Source organism: Ictalurus punctatus, chromosome 8 (assembly GCF_001660625.3).
Source record: "Ictalurus punctatus breed USDA103 chromosome 8, Coco_2.0, whole genome shotgun sequence".
Lineage (NCBI taxonomy): Eukaryota > Metazoa > Chordata > Actinopteri > Siluriformes > Ictaluridae > Ictalurus > Ictalurus punctatus.
The window spans coordinates 29598611-29613902 of NC_030423.2; the positions used below are offsets into that span (position 1 = coordinate 29598611).

Here is a 15292-nt window from a genome sequence, read left to right on the forward strand (position 1 = left end):
ATTAGCTTATCTCAGACAACCAGCGGAGGTTAGCTTAGCTTATCTGTCAACGAAGCCCTTATCGACAGGATACTCTTTATTTTTCACTTAAAACTATAAAAACAGCCGCTGGAATGTCTTAAGAGGACAGTAACGGCCGTGTAAGAAGAGAACTTTCCGAGCTGAATGCTAATGACGTTCTCTGATGTAAACACTCGTTATAATTGTGCTAATAATAATTGATTGTATTAATACAGCACACTCAAGATTGTATAATAACTGAGAAAAGCACGGACTCCTGAGCAACATGACAGGTCATAATCATGATAATCATAATGATCATCATGATCAGTTCCTGTATAAGAGTCTAAACGACAGGAATGAAGGGTTACAGGGAAAAAACAGTACACTCCTGAAAGAATTCCTCCGATTATTATTTTTCTCGTCATTTAAAGCGAAATAATGTTCATGCACTGTGGCAGAGTCAATTCTGCCGTGTGAGCCACGGGTTGCACATCGCTATCCGGCTAGTTTAGAGTCAAAACCACGGCGCATGCTAATTCACTTTAGCCGATCCTGACTTGTAGTCGGAAAAACATCCCAGACGCTGCTGTAGAAACCGCATCCTCCGTCCATCATGAAATGACGTATAAGGAGTTTCCGAATTTCGGCTGAGTCACCGGAGAGCAGTTAAAAAATTGGTTTGTCCTCAAATAGTGTCCCGTGATTCACGGATTTATTATTCTGCACTTATATAGCACTTTTTTAACCTTAGAGGTTACACTGGTTCTCATTCACACACCAATGGTAGCAGAGGTGCCATGCCGTTGCGCTAGCTTGCCATCAGGAGCAACTTGGGGTTCAGTGTCTTGCCCAAGGACACTTTAGTATGTGGAGTCAGGTGGGCCTGGAATCGAACCGCCGACCCTACGATTAGTAGACAACCCGCTCTACCACCTGATCCACAGCCGCCTACAATAGAAACTGGAAATATAACGTGTAGCACGTGCGTTTCTTTGCTGCACTAATAAAACAACCAAAAAATAGCGACGTCCTGAAATGGTTTTGCTTTAACTGTGGAAAAGACGATTAGTCGACTGCTTTCTTTGGACTCACTGTCCCGTAACAAGACCGCTGGCCGTCTGTGCATTCAAGTCCTCCTGGGAAACTCGTATTTACGAGTTGGGAAGTCGTAATTACGACGTCAGGTGCGTTCGGGTCTCTTTGGTCGGAGCGTGATGGAGGTGCACCTTCTCTTAATTAACACACAAAAAAAAATACAGCAAGGTTTTTTAACTCCACTTCTAGAAAGTTGTCAGAATCCCAGGATCCCAGGGGAACTGATGTTCTCTATCAACAAACGCTATTTTTATTTGAAAAATTCCCGTCCAGTGTTGCGAATCAAACCATCTCTCTCCTATAGGTGCTTAAATGTTAACCAGTTTGCTTGAATTTCATTAACTCGCTGTGTATACCAGACACATCCGAGACGAGTAAATATTACATGTCAACAAATTTACCGTCACCTACAGACGCTGCAACTAAATCCGTTGATTCCATCGTGTTTTCTTACGGACACGCCCCCAACTCGGAGTCACGGAGCTCAGAGAAATTCCCACTCGTAATCACAGCTCCGTGGCGGCGTTCATGTCTGCTCAAGTCGATCATTCCGACACGGCTTGAACGCACCGTTATTATTAGCGTGCGTGTGCATCTCGCGTTCGGCAGTAAACCTACAGACGGACGCAATTAAGCACGAGTCCGAATCCGAATACGCGGATGATTCATCACGAGCTCTACACGCCAACAGCTCAGATGTTCAAGAGTTCTGTTCATCTGTAAAGTGGGATTAAAAATGAACAGATATGAAACGACTAAACGTTCTCTCCTTCCAGCTCTTAATTAAGCACGAGTGATATTTATCTGCCGGTGAGACAGAAGTTTCTCAGGTTTGATTTTGGCACCTCAGAGCTGGAGAAATTCCAACCTGCAACTCCAAAAATCTGTCGTTCTGATGAAATGTCCTCATTTAGACTGATGCTGTGAGCAATAAATGCCTTTTGGCTTTTAACTAGCGACGTGTTTAGCTCCGGAAGAAACCTGTGAAAAAGACTAAGCGGCGGAATTGATGGGTTTAGAAATATTTAGCGTTCACGCAGTCAGACGTCTGATGTTGATGTGAGAGCTATGAGAAACGAGCGCGTGATTCATCTCGTAGTCGGAATACGATCTCATGATTAATATCCGAGTGAGTGTGTTTCGAGTGTGTTCGCTAAAAACATTTTGTGGAAAGATCACATCAATTTATTTAAGGGCTACATAGAGTTACACAGCTATACGTACTATATTCTATCCTTCGAGTGACATAAAGGGGTTATATATAACTGTCACGTAGCATTATGAACACTGGCCTCGAGTAGCATTACCGAATATTCTTGGCAAGACTAAAACACCACGACCTTTGATTGAGTGTGGAGCTACATTCGAAGAGCTACATGTAGGTGTCATGTAGCACTAACACATGTACACCGCCCTTAAATAGTTTTATCAAATATTCTTCGGGTTACTAAACACGCGTGCTTTGTTTAACCCTTTAGTGCGTGGTGTTGCTGTACGGCAACGGTGGATTTTTCTCCATTCTTTTGATGGGCGATAATACAAAACTAACGTAACGGAAAAAGGCGTCTTTTAACCTTGACATAACAAAAAAATGCCATGTCACATGACCAGGAAGTGATGTTTGCACTTCATTTTCTGCAGTCACATGGCATAGTAAAGATCATAAAAATTGATCAAATTTAATAATATTTTTCAATATTTAGGCAAAACTACTTAAAGGAAAAAATAAAAAATAAACACTATCTGAGCTAAGTGAACGTTCGTTTGGGTTTTTTTTTTTTTTATACATTTTGAATATTCTGTTAATCGGTCAAGTGTAATTGTTGCCATATGGCAACAACGTGCGATGACGGAACGGTGGTTCGCGCATTCATGGGTTTTAAAAACTCTGCAACATATCATATAGTCTGGAAAATGCAGTAATAGGAATTGTAATCTCATACATTTTGTGCTATGTTTGACTCTATGATACTTTCCACCATCGCTCAATGATTTACCCACTCCTACGTATACGGCGATTTGGAAACAGGAGGAAAAGCCCTGAGTTCAGATATCAAAGGAACACTCTCAGAGCTCATGACGAGCGAAAGTTTATCAGTGGTAGTAGAGTAGTCGTAGTCGTATTAATACACATAATGTTCTGCGCATCCATTTTAGCTCGTCTCCTTTATCGGTTATTTCACTCGAGACATCAGGATAACATAATGAAGCCGTGATAAGTGTTCATCAGCCTCGGTTGACTCGCTCTACCCCTGCGCACTTCTATAATGAAGCTTCAGAGACACAGCCGGCGAAATCAGATCAACCGTTAAAGTCCGTAATATCGGCACACGCCGAGCCTCAATCAGGAGAGCAGAAAGAAAATGGGAGTAATCAAAAACGAAGGGACGGCTCAATGCGGCGTACCGCTGGCCTCCTCTGTTATCGAAATTTCACTTTATACCCACGCTCCACTTGACTGATGATTAATATAAATTGCACGGAAGGCAGAAGTGAATTCTTAAGGCTGTATCTTCAAAACGTAATGCATGCACAGAAGCACTAATCCCAGGTTTTATTCGATTATTATTCACATAAACCCAGACTCAGGGTCCCTGATACACTTCCTTTGTTGTGACCTGAAGAGAAGCGTAGAGCAGACGCGCTGTGTGTTTACGCCGACGCCTTATCTTTTCACGCTGAGGTGAGGTAAGCGAGGCTAATTGGCGGGAAAAAAATCCTCCTCAGATGTAAATCTGGGTGAAACGTGTGCACATCTCAGGATCTCAGTGCCCACAGGCTGCGTCGTGATAACGATCGGGTAATCGTGTGACCATTTTCCTCTTCTATGACAGGAATATGGTGCGCGCACACACACACACACACACACACACACACACACACGACCATAATCACACACTAACCATGTAGACTGAATTTTCAGCCTACATAATATTTTCACAAGAATTCGGAGTCAAAGGAGTCCTCGGCGTAATGAGGGACGTCTGAAGAACCCTTAAGGGTTCCACATACAGCGTCCTCCACTATTATTGGCACCCTTGTTAAATATGAGTAAAGAAGGCTGTGAAAAATTGTATTTATTGTTTAACCTTTTGATCTTTGGTTTAAAAAAAATTCACAAAAATACTCTTTGTTAAAACACATTGTTTGTTAAAACAATCTTTGTTAAATATTGGTGTGCGACAATTATTGGCACTCCTATGAATTCATATGAGAAAAATATATTTGAAGTATATTCCCGTTGATATTTTACATTTTTTAAGTACACCTGGGTGACTAGGAACAGGAAAGTGTTCAACCGTGACTTCCTGTTTCACAGGGGTATAAATATGAGGTAACACACAGGCCAAATTCCCTTAGTCATTCATAACGATGGGTAAGAGCGAGGAATGTAGCTGTGATGTGCAGCAAACGGTTGTTGAGCTTCACACAATGGGGCGTGGCTATAAGAAAATAGCACAAGCATTGAAAACGCCCGTTTCACCATCAGGGCAATAATGAAGAAGTTCCAGTCCACTGGAAATGTTATGAATCGACCTGGAATTGGACGTGTGTCTGTATCGTCTCAACGCACTGTGAAGAGGACGGTTCGAGTGGATAAAACATCTCCAAGGATCACAGCTGGAGAACTGCAGAAGTTAGTTGTGTCTTGGGGTCAGAAAGTCTCCAAAACTACAATCTGAAGTCACCGACATCACCACAAGCTGTTTGGAAGGGTTTGAAGAAAAAAGCCTCTACTCTCATCCAAAAACAAACTCGAGCGTCTTCAGTGTGCAGACACTACTGGAACTTCAAATGGGATCGGGTTCTACGGTCAGATGAAACCAGAATAGAGCTTTTTGGTAATGAACACAGAGGTGGTTCTGGAGCACACAGAGAGGTAGCCGTATGGAAAAGTACCTCATGCCCACGGTTAAATATGGAGGAGGATCTTTAATGTTTTGGGGCTGTTTTTCTGCCAGAGGACCTGGACATTTTGTTAGGATACATGGCATCATGGACTCCATCAAATATCAACAGATATTAAATGAAATCCTGACTGCCTCTGGCTGAAAGATTCAAATGGGCCGTGGTTGGATCTTCCAGCAGGACGATGATCCAAAACATCATCAACATCAACACAGAAATGGTTTACTGACCACAAAATCAAGGTCCTGCCATGACCATCCCAGTCCCCTGACCTGAACCCCATAGAAAACCTGTGGGGTGAACTGAAGAGGAGAGTCCACCAGCGTGGACCTTTTGAAATGTGAAGGATCTGGAGAGATTCTGTATGGAGGAACGCTCTCAGATCCCTCACCATGTATTCTCCAACCTCATCAGGCATTATAGGAGAAGACTATACAGTCTTCTCCTATAACCACAGTTACCTGACATTCCAAACTACGCCACCATGACATCATAAAGTCATAAACATGCATAACATGAAGACTGATCATCCGATCATTATCTGATTTAAGCAGCTATCAGATTATTCAGTTGGTCATGCAGTGTATATGGTATACCATTTACATTCTACTACTAACGTGATGTGTTAAAAACTTCAGTCAGTTGCTGTGATGTCGTCCAATTGCACACATACTGTATGCATTGATCAGACTACTGGCAAAATCAGATATTTATTTATTTATTTATTTATTTATTTATTTATTTATTATTTTGTTGTGCATGTAAACACAGTGGATAGATGCTAGGTTCATGGGCTCAGCATTTATAGTGCCAGCAAAGGGGATAAAGGAGTTGTGGTCTTTGCATTTATTTGTTCCTGTGAAGGAGGTAAAAGATGTGTGGTCTCAGGATTTATCAGTCCCGGTGAAGGAGGTAAAATATGCAGAAGAAAAATAAACAATGTGCAAGACCAGGAGGATTTTTCTGAAGAACAGTGGGCAGTTTAACTGCTCAGGACAAACTAGGGACTCGTGAACAACTCTCACAAAACACAAGAACAGTCGTTGATCATCCAGGTAACGACAAGCAGTATTAATAATTAAGCGTGTATAAACTTTTGAACTGGTTGAAAATTTGTGGAAATTCAGTTATTATTGTGTCTGTGGACTATATGTAAACAACTGTTGTGTTATATAGCTTATTCAGGACTGCACCAAAAAATCTAAATAATTTTTATGATCCCTTTTTTTTATTACCATTATGTCGATTCTGCAAGGGGTGTGTAAATTTATGAGCACAAATTTATTGTAACACACTGTCACTGTATCGCACTGTATCACTTAATCAAACTGTATCACTGAATCACAATGTTACTGAATCACACTGTATCACTGAATCACACTGTATCAATGAATTACTGAATCACAGAATCACACTGTATTATTGAATCACACTGTATCACTGAATCACACTGCATCACTGAATCACACTGTTACTGAATCACACTGTATCACTGCATCACACTTCATCACTAAATCACACTGTTACTGAATCACACTGTGTCACTGAATAACACTGTATCATTGAATCACCGAATCACACTGTATCACTGAATCACACTGTATCTCTGAATCACTGAATCACACTGTATCACTGAATCACACTGTATCACTAAATCACACTGTATCACTGAATCACACTGTATTATTGAATCACACTGTATCACTGAATCACACTGCATCACTGAATCACACTGTTACTGAATCATACTGTATCTGAATCACACTGCATCACTAAATCACACTGTTACTGAATCACACTGTTCCTGATTCACACTGTGTCACTGAATCACACTGTATCAATGAATAACTGAATCACACTGTATCACTGAATCACGCTGTATCATTGAATCACTGAATCACACTATATCACTGAATCACAATGTATCAGTGAATCACACTGTTCCTGATTCACACTGTCACTGAATTACACTGTATCACTGAATCACACTGTATCACTGAATCACACTGTATCACTGAATCTCACTGTCACTGAATCACACTGTATCACTGAATCACACTGTTCCTGAGTCACACTGTCACTGAATCACACTGTATCACTGAATCACACTGTATCACTGAATCACACTGTATCACTGAATCACACTGTTCCTGAATCACACTGTATCACTGAATCACACTGTTCCTGAGTCACACTGTCACTGAATCACACTGTATCACTGAATCACACTGTTCCTGAGTCACACTGTCACTGAATCACATTGTATCATTGAATCACACTGCATCACTGAATCACATTGTCTCAGAATTCTTATCGCATCAAAACAGCTCTATATGAATCATATCATCTAGGGAGGACAGACACACAGCATGAACCTCAAGGTCAAATCCTTGGTGTCTTGTGTCGATTTTAATGATGCCTCTGAGCGATGTTGCCAGGGTTTTCAATAGCGCTTAAAAATAAACTCCACTTTTCTTTCTTTTTATAAAGACCTATAGGGACATGGTGGGCTCATCTGCTCGCAGCAGGTCATCACAAACTCCAGCATGCACGGGTCCTCGGAGATAGAGATCTGGGGTTTAGGGATCGTCAGTTCTCCTGCCAGCGAGTAGGGAGCAGCAGGGCACTACAGATTGTGTGGTCAGGTGGCTGCTAGTGTTGATTTGGAAAAGAAGTAGTGAGAGAGACAGAGAGTGGACTAGAGAGGAAGTCCAATCCTGTCACTTCAGAAGGCGCACTGAGGTGTCGGCCATCGCTAATGAAGTGGGTTCTCTGTAGTGAGTACTGCAACCCAGAAAGAGAGAAAAAAAAAAACCCCCAGAAATACAAGAGCGGACTAGAAAATATATCGAGGATCACTTCCTGTTAATACAGAAACACATGCACAATAAAAAACGACCCATTTGGCAGCATTCATGTGTGAAAGGAAGCTGAATAAAGCTAATTCGACATGTCACAACGATTTGTAGTCATAATTTCTCCTCACACCTTCAAAATGAATTACCGCCATCTTGTGGACAAACCCATACATTACAGATGAACCACATCTCAAATTCCACAGCAAACCCTAAGTGATCAACAGTAAACCCTAATTAATGATCTGCATTATTCTGGTCAGGAATTAATTTCAAAATAAATGTAAAAATAATAATAATAATAACGATGTCGATTACACAGCATACGTTAATGACTCGGGAGAATTAGAGACACACGTGTAGTCCATCTTAAACTGACAGCTGTGGGGGAAATTACCACCTCGATTTATGGATCTGAAGTCAAGGCTAATTGCGTCTAATGGATCTGAAGAACGTCTGTGTTCATTTAAAATCATATAAGGCATTTTTATTTTCTCCCATTAAAGATGCCTTTTGTGAGTAATATTCTTAACGTTTATTCGGTTTGCATCATTCTATTATTAAAAATACTACCAATAAATATTTCAAGGTCATTTTCCACCATTAGGCTTGCATAAGTATTCACCCCCTTGAACTGTCCCACATTTTGTAGTGTTACAGTATAACATGGAACTGAAACTGGGATTATATTTCAGGAATCTACGCAGAACATCCCAGAATACTGAAGCAGGAGAACGTAATCAATAAATTGATTTGATTAATTGTTAAATTGTTTACAAATTTAAAAAAAAAAAAAAGTAAACATTGTGAGGGCGTAAGTATTCACCCCCACATTGCTGTAAAACTTCAGCAGAATTTAGCAAAGTGAGCTGAATGAAGTCGACCGTGAATGTGTGTGACATTAAATTCCATTATGAAAAAAAAAAAAAAACACAGAGGGGATTAGTCAGAGGAGCAACCATGAGACCGAGGATAACTCTGAAGGAGCTCGAGAGATCCACAGAAGCTGTGACACGACATCCACAACCCGGTCACTTCACAGAACATTTGTAAACATGGTAGCGAGACCAAAACGGAACTTTTCGGCATTGAATTTGGCAGGAAGAGACCACCGTTAATGCCAGTATGGTGAAGCATGGTGATGGTAGCATCCTGTTCAGCATTACCGTAGGCCACTTGGTTGTTTCTCTGACTCTGACTAATCCCCTGTGTGTATTGTGCATATTTTATATAATATAAAAGTCAAAACATATTCAGGAAGCGAAACCTGACTATTTGGCTTTAGTACATAATGACCAGTGTGTGAAGTGTGTGTTTGTGTCTCAGAAAATAAACGACTGTTTACAAACAATCATCTATGCCGTAATTAGTGAAATTTGGATAACAGAATAGAAATTAAACAGAATCAAATTAGTAACAAATATATATATATAAATAAATCTTGTTGTTGTTGTTTTTAATAAGAATTAGATTCATAGACGTTACATTTGTGTTAATACACTTTTTTTTATTTAAAAAAATACACAATAAAAAAAAAGGGTAAAAAATAAAATAACAGATGATCACAGAGGCCCGTTATAAACAATACCACAGACCCCAAAATCTCACAAGGTTCACTTTGCAGATAATAAACATCAAAATACGATTAATTACAATTCTATCAGGATATACTGTGCAGAAGTTGTGTCTTAAAGTTTTATATAACAGTAAGATGCAACGGAAAGTGTCACAAAGGGACACTGCAAAAGTTTTGCCCCCCCCCGCACTTTATTCTACAATCCACATACACAACAGGGAGTTCTCTAAAATACTGGTCTATATAAAAAAAAAAGAAAGAAAAAGAGAAGATCAGAAACCAGATAAACGACAAATGTGATTTTGTTCAACATTTAGAGCAGCCAAAAATGAAACATAGTCAATTAGGAGATATGTTCTGTGTGTGTGTGTGTGTGTGTGTGTGTGTGTGTGTGTGTCCTCTTTACAAACACTCGAGAGAGCTCAGAACCTCCTGAAATACCTGCAGGAACATAAAAAAGAGCAACGATTCAGCAAGACATTATATAAGTAGAAAACGTATCTCAGAACAGGGCCGGGCGATATGATGACATAACATCAACATCGTGTCACAATTCCGATCTTAAATCCCCGGAAAAATTATTCCTTAAAGCAGCAAAAAAATATTTTTATATCAATTACAAAAACCTGTAAACTTTTCAAAAAGTTTTTACAAATTTTCTATCTTGTTAAAAAATATTTTAAATTATAAAATAAGATTTAAAAAAAAAATAATAATAATCATTTGTATTTCTACACATTAAAGAAAGGCATGATCAAATTCAGATTTTTTTGGTTTTTGGGCCAAGCTATACACCGTGATACGTATAGTGTGTCAGAAAAAGAGTGTCGTGATGTGATGTGATGATATCGCCCACCCCTATATCACAATATAAAATGAAAGAGTTGTAATGTGTTGAACATTATCACAAAGATCTCTCTCTGAGATGTGTTAAACATCATCTTACGCTTTTAACACTTCACTTACATCACAGTTCGTGAAGAAGTACGACAGGGCGATGAAGAGCTTCCTGACGTCTTTCCTGTATCTCCAGCAGTGAAGAGCCTGACCTGTGTGTCATCATATAAACAAGGGAATCTGCTTTTAACCTCTCTCTCTCTCTCTCTCTCTCTCTCTCTCTCTCTCTCTCTCTCTCATACACACACCACAAAAAGTGTAGTGAAAATAGACCAGCATGTCGATGTTCCTACTCCTTTACAAGAAGTCTGCTGGACTTTTCCTTAACGTTCTGATCTACTACAGACACTACAACATATGTATTTCCCCCTGTGTCTGTAATAACAGATTATTAACGAATCTCCTCTGTAGTATTTTACGTCTTTACCTTGCACTCTTTGCCGGAAGCCTCCGGTTTCGTCGCCGACGCAGAAGCAGCCTTGCTCGAAGCTGATCTGTTCGTATTTGTGCATGTTGGCGAGCACGGTTCCGCAGACAGGGAGGTACAGGGTGCTTCCGTTCGGTTCAAAGCTCTCGGAGTAATACACACCTCTCTGACCGTCGATCCGCACAAAACGGCCTAAAAACACACACACACACACACACAGACGATAAGGCTGAGATGAGGATGCTCAGGAGACGATGTTTGCATGTGCTCATCCCTCTTTAAAATAAACCTTTTAAATACTTTGGTGTATTTGGTCGGTTTTATAAGTCATGATCCGTATGAAAGAGCATCACGGTGATGACCGGGTCTCATGTCCGATCCCATGGAGGAGTTTCAAACGTTCTCACGTGTCCTCTCTGGTTTCCTCCAACTTCCCAAAATCATGCCAGGAGATAGACCGACTATAATTAAATCGCAAATGTGCGCATGTAGTGCTCTGAGACGAACCGACGTCCCAGTCAGGGCGTATTCCCGTCTCACCCGCAGCGTTCCCGGGAAAGATCCCGGATTCTCTTAGAATGTCTGTTTGCTATTGTCTTTTGTGTCCCCCTTTCTTTTGGTTTTGGCTGTGGTTGTTTTGCTGGGGTTGTTGGGTGGGGTGTTATAATGTGTAAAATTTCCAGTAAAAATTCTACGATCAAAAAAAAAAAAAAAAAAAAAAAAAGATCCCGGATTCAGTGAGACCCTGACCGGGATAAAGCGCTTACTGAAGGTGGATAATGGAATGAATACATGGGAGAAAGTGCGTGATGTGTATTGCAGAAAATAAGGAAATGTCTAAAGATAAATCCTCACCGTCTTGAGTCTAAGACGAGATAAGACGAGATGAGACGAGATGAGACGAGATGCGATAAGATGAGATGGGAAGAGATAAACATGGATTAATTCCTGTAATTCCTTAATAGTTATATATCAGGAAAAAAAAGTGCAAAAATGCACAAGTATGAAATGTGCTTCTGAAGAAGCTTCTCCAGACTTGCACAAAAACCTGTTGCATTATCTGGATAAGTGGATGAATGATGTTCTACAGTACATGCATGATTTATCAGCACTTACTGTGGTTTTTGGCTGTTTCTTTAGCAGGAAAAGCAGATGAACTGTCACATCTGTCTCCAGTCATGTTTGTTAAATCAGATCTTTTGCGTTTCGGGGGTAAAAATCCTGCAGATGTTTCATGATGCCATTCCTGCACATGTGTGTGTCCGTTACTGGAGGACTGTAACCCGCAGAGCTCCATGTTTAAAGCTGCACATCAATCACAGTAAGATTATTTGCAAATGTCGTAATGCTGTAAGTTTATATTTTAATTAATTATAAACTAAATAGGTTTTTATTGTTGTTGTTGCCTTTCAAAAATCAAAGCTGAACCGCTATACAGCGATGCCCTATGTTACTGCCTGATTAAATGTCAACATTTGTTTACGTTTTTTCATTAACACATTATCCACGATATACCGTGGTTAAAGAACTTACTAAATTAAATCACTAATTAAATGATCGATCTTGGGAAGATAACTTTTTTTTTTAGGCAAAGTGGTATTTTTTTTTAAGATCAGGCATATATCTGAACGTCAAAAACGACGGACCTAGTGGTCCTACCGTGAAGCGCAAACTGCGCATGTGCACTGCGAACCCGGAAGGCGTGGAAGCATCGGTGTATCTTTGCCGCTAATTCAAGGATAACAAATAAATCCAACATTTAAGCTTGAATAATGTTTAAACTCGAAGGTTTGGGACCTAAATTAGACCCGGAGGAGATGAAGAGGAAAATGCGAGAGGATGTGATCTCATCCGTGAGAAATTTCCTCATTTATGTCGCTCTTCTGAGAGTCAGTAAGTGTCCAAGTGTGAAGGTTGTGTGTCATTCAGAACATCTGGAGTCATTCTGACTCCGTTGTAATAATAATAAGAATAATTAATATTTCTAAAGAAGTCCTGGTGTGACCAAGACGTGTTCTGAGAACTTCTAAGTGAACTTCCATTTACACTATATTGTCAAAAGTATGTGCACCCCTGATCATCACACCCATATCTCCTTGTTGAACATCTCATTCCAGTTTTATTCCCCCTGTGTTTACTGTTATAAGAACCTCCTCCACTCTTCTGGGAAGGCTCTCCACTAGATTTTGGGGCGTGGCTGTGGGGATTAGTGATCATTCAGCTACGAGTATATTAGTGAGGTTGAGGTCAGGTGCTGATGTTGATGTGAGGAGACTCCAGTTCCAGTTCATCCTAAAGGTGTTCAGTAGGGTCGAGGTCAGGGCTCTGTGCAGGACACTCGAGTTCTTCAACCTTCTTCCATCCTTCACACACCGCGTCTTCACGGAGCTCGACTTTGTGCACAGTGGCATGCTGGAACAGGTTTGAGTCTCTCAGTTCCAGCGAAGGGAAACTGTAATGCTTCAGCACACAGAGACGATCTGTACAACTGTGTCTCTGACTTTGTGCTAACAGTTTGAGGAAGAAACGCATATGGGTGTGATGGTCGGGGGCGCACATACTTTTGGCCTTATAGCGTACACAGTGAATACGAAAAGCACTGAGCGTTTGCATGTGTTTGTATGTTTCAGCTCCGTATGTCTTGAAGAAGTTGGACAGCATCTGAGGACGTAGACTCGGCTCTAAATCTGCACCTGAACTCATGGAACGTCGTCTCGCTTCACCTGTTTGCAGCGCCGTCCTTCATCATCCTCCTCATCCTCATCATGCTGCATGTTTATTTCCTGGATGAAGCTGAACGTACTTTAATTTAACCCCGTGTGTATGCGCTGTGGCGTCGTGTCATGTCCGTGGCGGTCAATCAGTACAGATGTGACGACACGACACACACACGGCTGTGTATTGATCATGTGACCCGGACTGAACCATAAATCTTTAATGTATTCGACTCTCTCTAGACGCACGTGTTCTTTTGTATTAAAAACGAAGCAGAATGTGAATAAATTTCAAAGTTCGCCCGTCAGCGTGTGGATGTGGAGCATTTAATTAATCTGTTAGAAATGTTTTGTGTTCGTTTTTTCTTTTAGAAATACCTAAAAGTATTAAAAACGAGTTAATAATTCATTAAACATGCACCAATTCACATAGCAGAATATCATAACATAGTATAACCTTTATTTACGGCACCTGGTGCTTTTTATTAATTTTTATTAAGCTCAAATCCTGGGTTTCTTTTAAAGTATTAGGAGGTCAGATTTACTCAAAAGCACATATTGCACAATTTGAGATCCAATACGAGCGTATGAATACAATAACGTCAAGACCTTTAAATCATACATAAATCAATCGCGAGTACGGGGATGCACATGTTAATCAATGTTTATTAACTAAACATTATAATTAGAATATTCAGTTTGAGTAAGAAAAATAAAACCCGTTGTAATTCGTTTATTGAGAGATCCGATCTGACAAACTTTATTACTTTACACTGAATATTAATCTTAGTGATATTTATTTCAATCATTTTAGTCACAATAAGTGCCTTCTGAAGTAGTAAATAAAGTAGTACAGCTGAAATATCATCCTACAGCACCGCGATGCTCTTCTGAGGGTTTAGAGAAGTGTTGCTTTCCCATCATGCACCACTAGGGGGCGTTACAGCTTCAGTTCACTGGGCATGGCGTCTTCGGTCAGACCCGACAGCAGGTTTTGGGCTGAGAGCTCAGCCATGACGCCTCGTGTGGAGAACGTGGCGCTGCCGATGTGAGGGAGAACCACTACACACACACACACACACACACACACACACACACTTATACACAGTAATTATTATTCTGAGCATTTTACAAAGAATAATTCCAAACTGTTCTACAGAAAATGCTATGAAGAACACTGACGCAGGATTTAAAGGTTCTACGAGTTCGAGACCAGTTCAGGGACGGAGAAATAGTTTTTGACGCTTTTCTGAATCATTTAGAAATGTTCATCAAGTCACGCTGGTTTTCCCAGACTGTAGTGCTCTAACATATATATTTATCAGTCCCTACAAGATTTAGAAATTTACGCAATATTCGGAGGAGCGTGAGATTTTTCAAAACGACCGAAGTTTGGAGCCGAGACTCATCGCGTGACGTCAGCTGACGCCCTCTTCCAGTCGCGTGCGTCGAACACGAGTACGGCTAAAAGCTCTCGTTTACCAACATCACTGCGAAAGAGCGCGCAGAACTATGTCCTGCGATCCGAGTCGTTTTTCCACCAAAAAAAAAAAAGCTCTAAGTTACATCGCAAATTTTGAAGAAAAAAAAAAAAAAAAAACATAGCAGGAAAATCCAGCGTCGTGGCCGCGACGATGGCGAATCCTGTACGGACCGATTCTTAAAAAGATGAACAAAATGGAAAATAAATGAAAAGCTGATTGAGAATTTCGATATTACGAGTGATGAGCGAGACAGTTAAATGCTTTCAATTAAATTTAGAAAAGAAAGAAAGAAAGATGCAAACACGGTGACTAATACATATTTCTGAAGCTTT

The 15292-nt window shown here is 40.3% G+C and overlaps 3 protein-coding genes across 3 annotated transcripts in view; 1 reads left to right on the forward strand and 2 right to left on the reverse strand.

Annotated features, from left to right (window-relative positions):
• Positions 1-9335: 9335 nt before the first annotated feature.
• Positions 9336-12223, reverse strand: si:dkey-109l4.3 (uncharacterized protein LOC559137 homolog). The gene is made up of 4 exons (XM_047157396.2): positions 11879-12223; positions 10763-10954; positions 10405-10487; positions 9336-9879 (listed from the first exon to the last, which is right to left on the reverse strand). The coding sequence occupies exons 1-4, from the start codon at positions 12057-12059 to the stop codon at positions 9841-9843; spliced, it is 495 nt and encodes a 164-aa protein (XP_047013352.1). The 5' UTR covers positions 12060-12223; the 3' UTR covers positions 9336-9840.
• A 248-nt stretch (positions 12224-12471) lies between these two features.
• tomm5 (translocase of outer mitochondrial membrane 5 homolog (yeast)) lies at positions 12472-13784 on the forward strand (the record flags this gene model as incomplete). Its single annotated transcript, NM_001201218.1, is given in 2 exon segments — positions 12472-12655; positions 13393-13784. Coding segments are annotated over 2 exon segments (156 nt in total). The 3' UTR covers positions 13428-13784.
• Positions 13785-14260: 476 nt separating this feature from the next.
• grhpra (glyoxylate reductase/hydroxypyruvate reductase a) overlaps positions 14261-15292 on the reverse strand; it is an 8056-nt gene continuing 7024 nt past the window's right edge. The window contains 1 exon segment of the mRNA NM_001200455.1: positions 14261-14538. Coding sequence (NP_001187384.1) covers positions 14417-14538 — 122 coding nt within the window. The 3' untranslated portion in view covers positions 14261-14416.

Coding starts and splice junctions, on each gene's coding strand:
- si:dkey-109l4.3 (XM_047157396.2), bottom strand. CDS start 12,059: ATGGAGCTCTGCGGGTTACAGTCCTCCAGTAACGGACACACACATGTG. Junction 10,955..11,878: donor AGAAACAGCCAAAAACCACA/GTAAGTGCTGAT, acceptor GTGTGTTTTTAG/GCCGTTTTGTGCGGATCGAC. Junction 9,880..10,404: donor ACTTCTTCACGAACTGTGAT/GTAAGTGAAGTG, acceptor ATGTTCCTGCAG/GTATTTCAGGAGGTTCTGAG.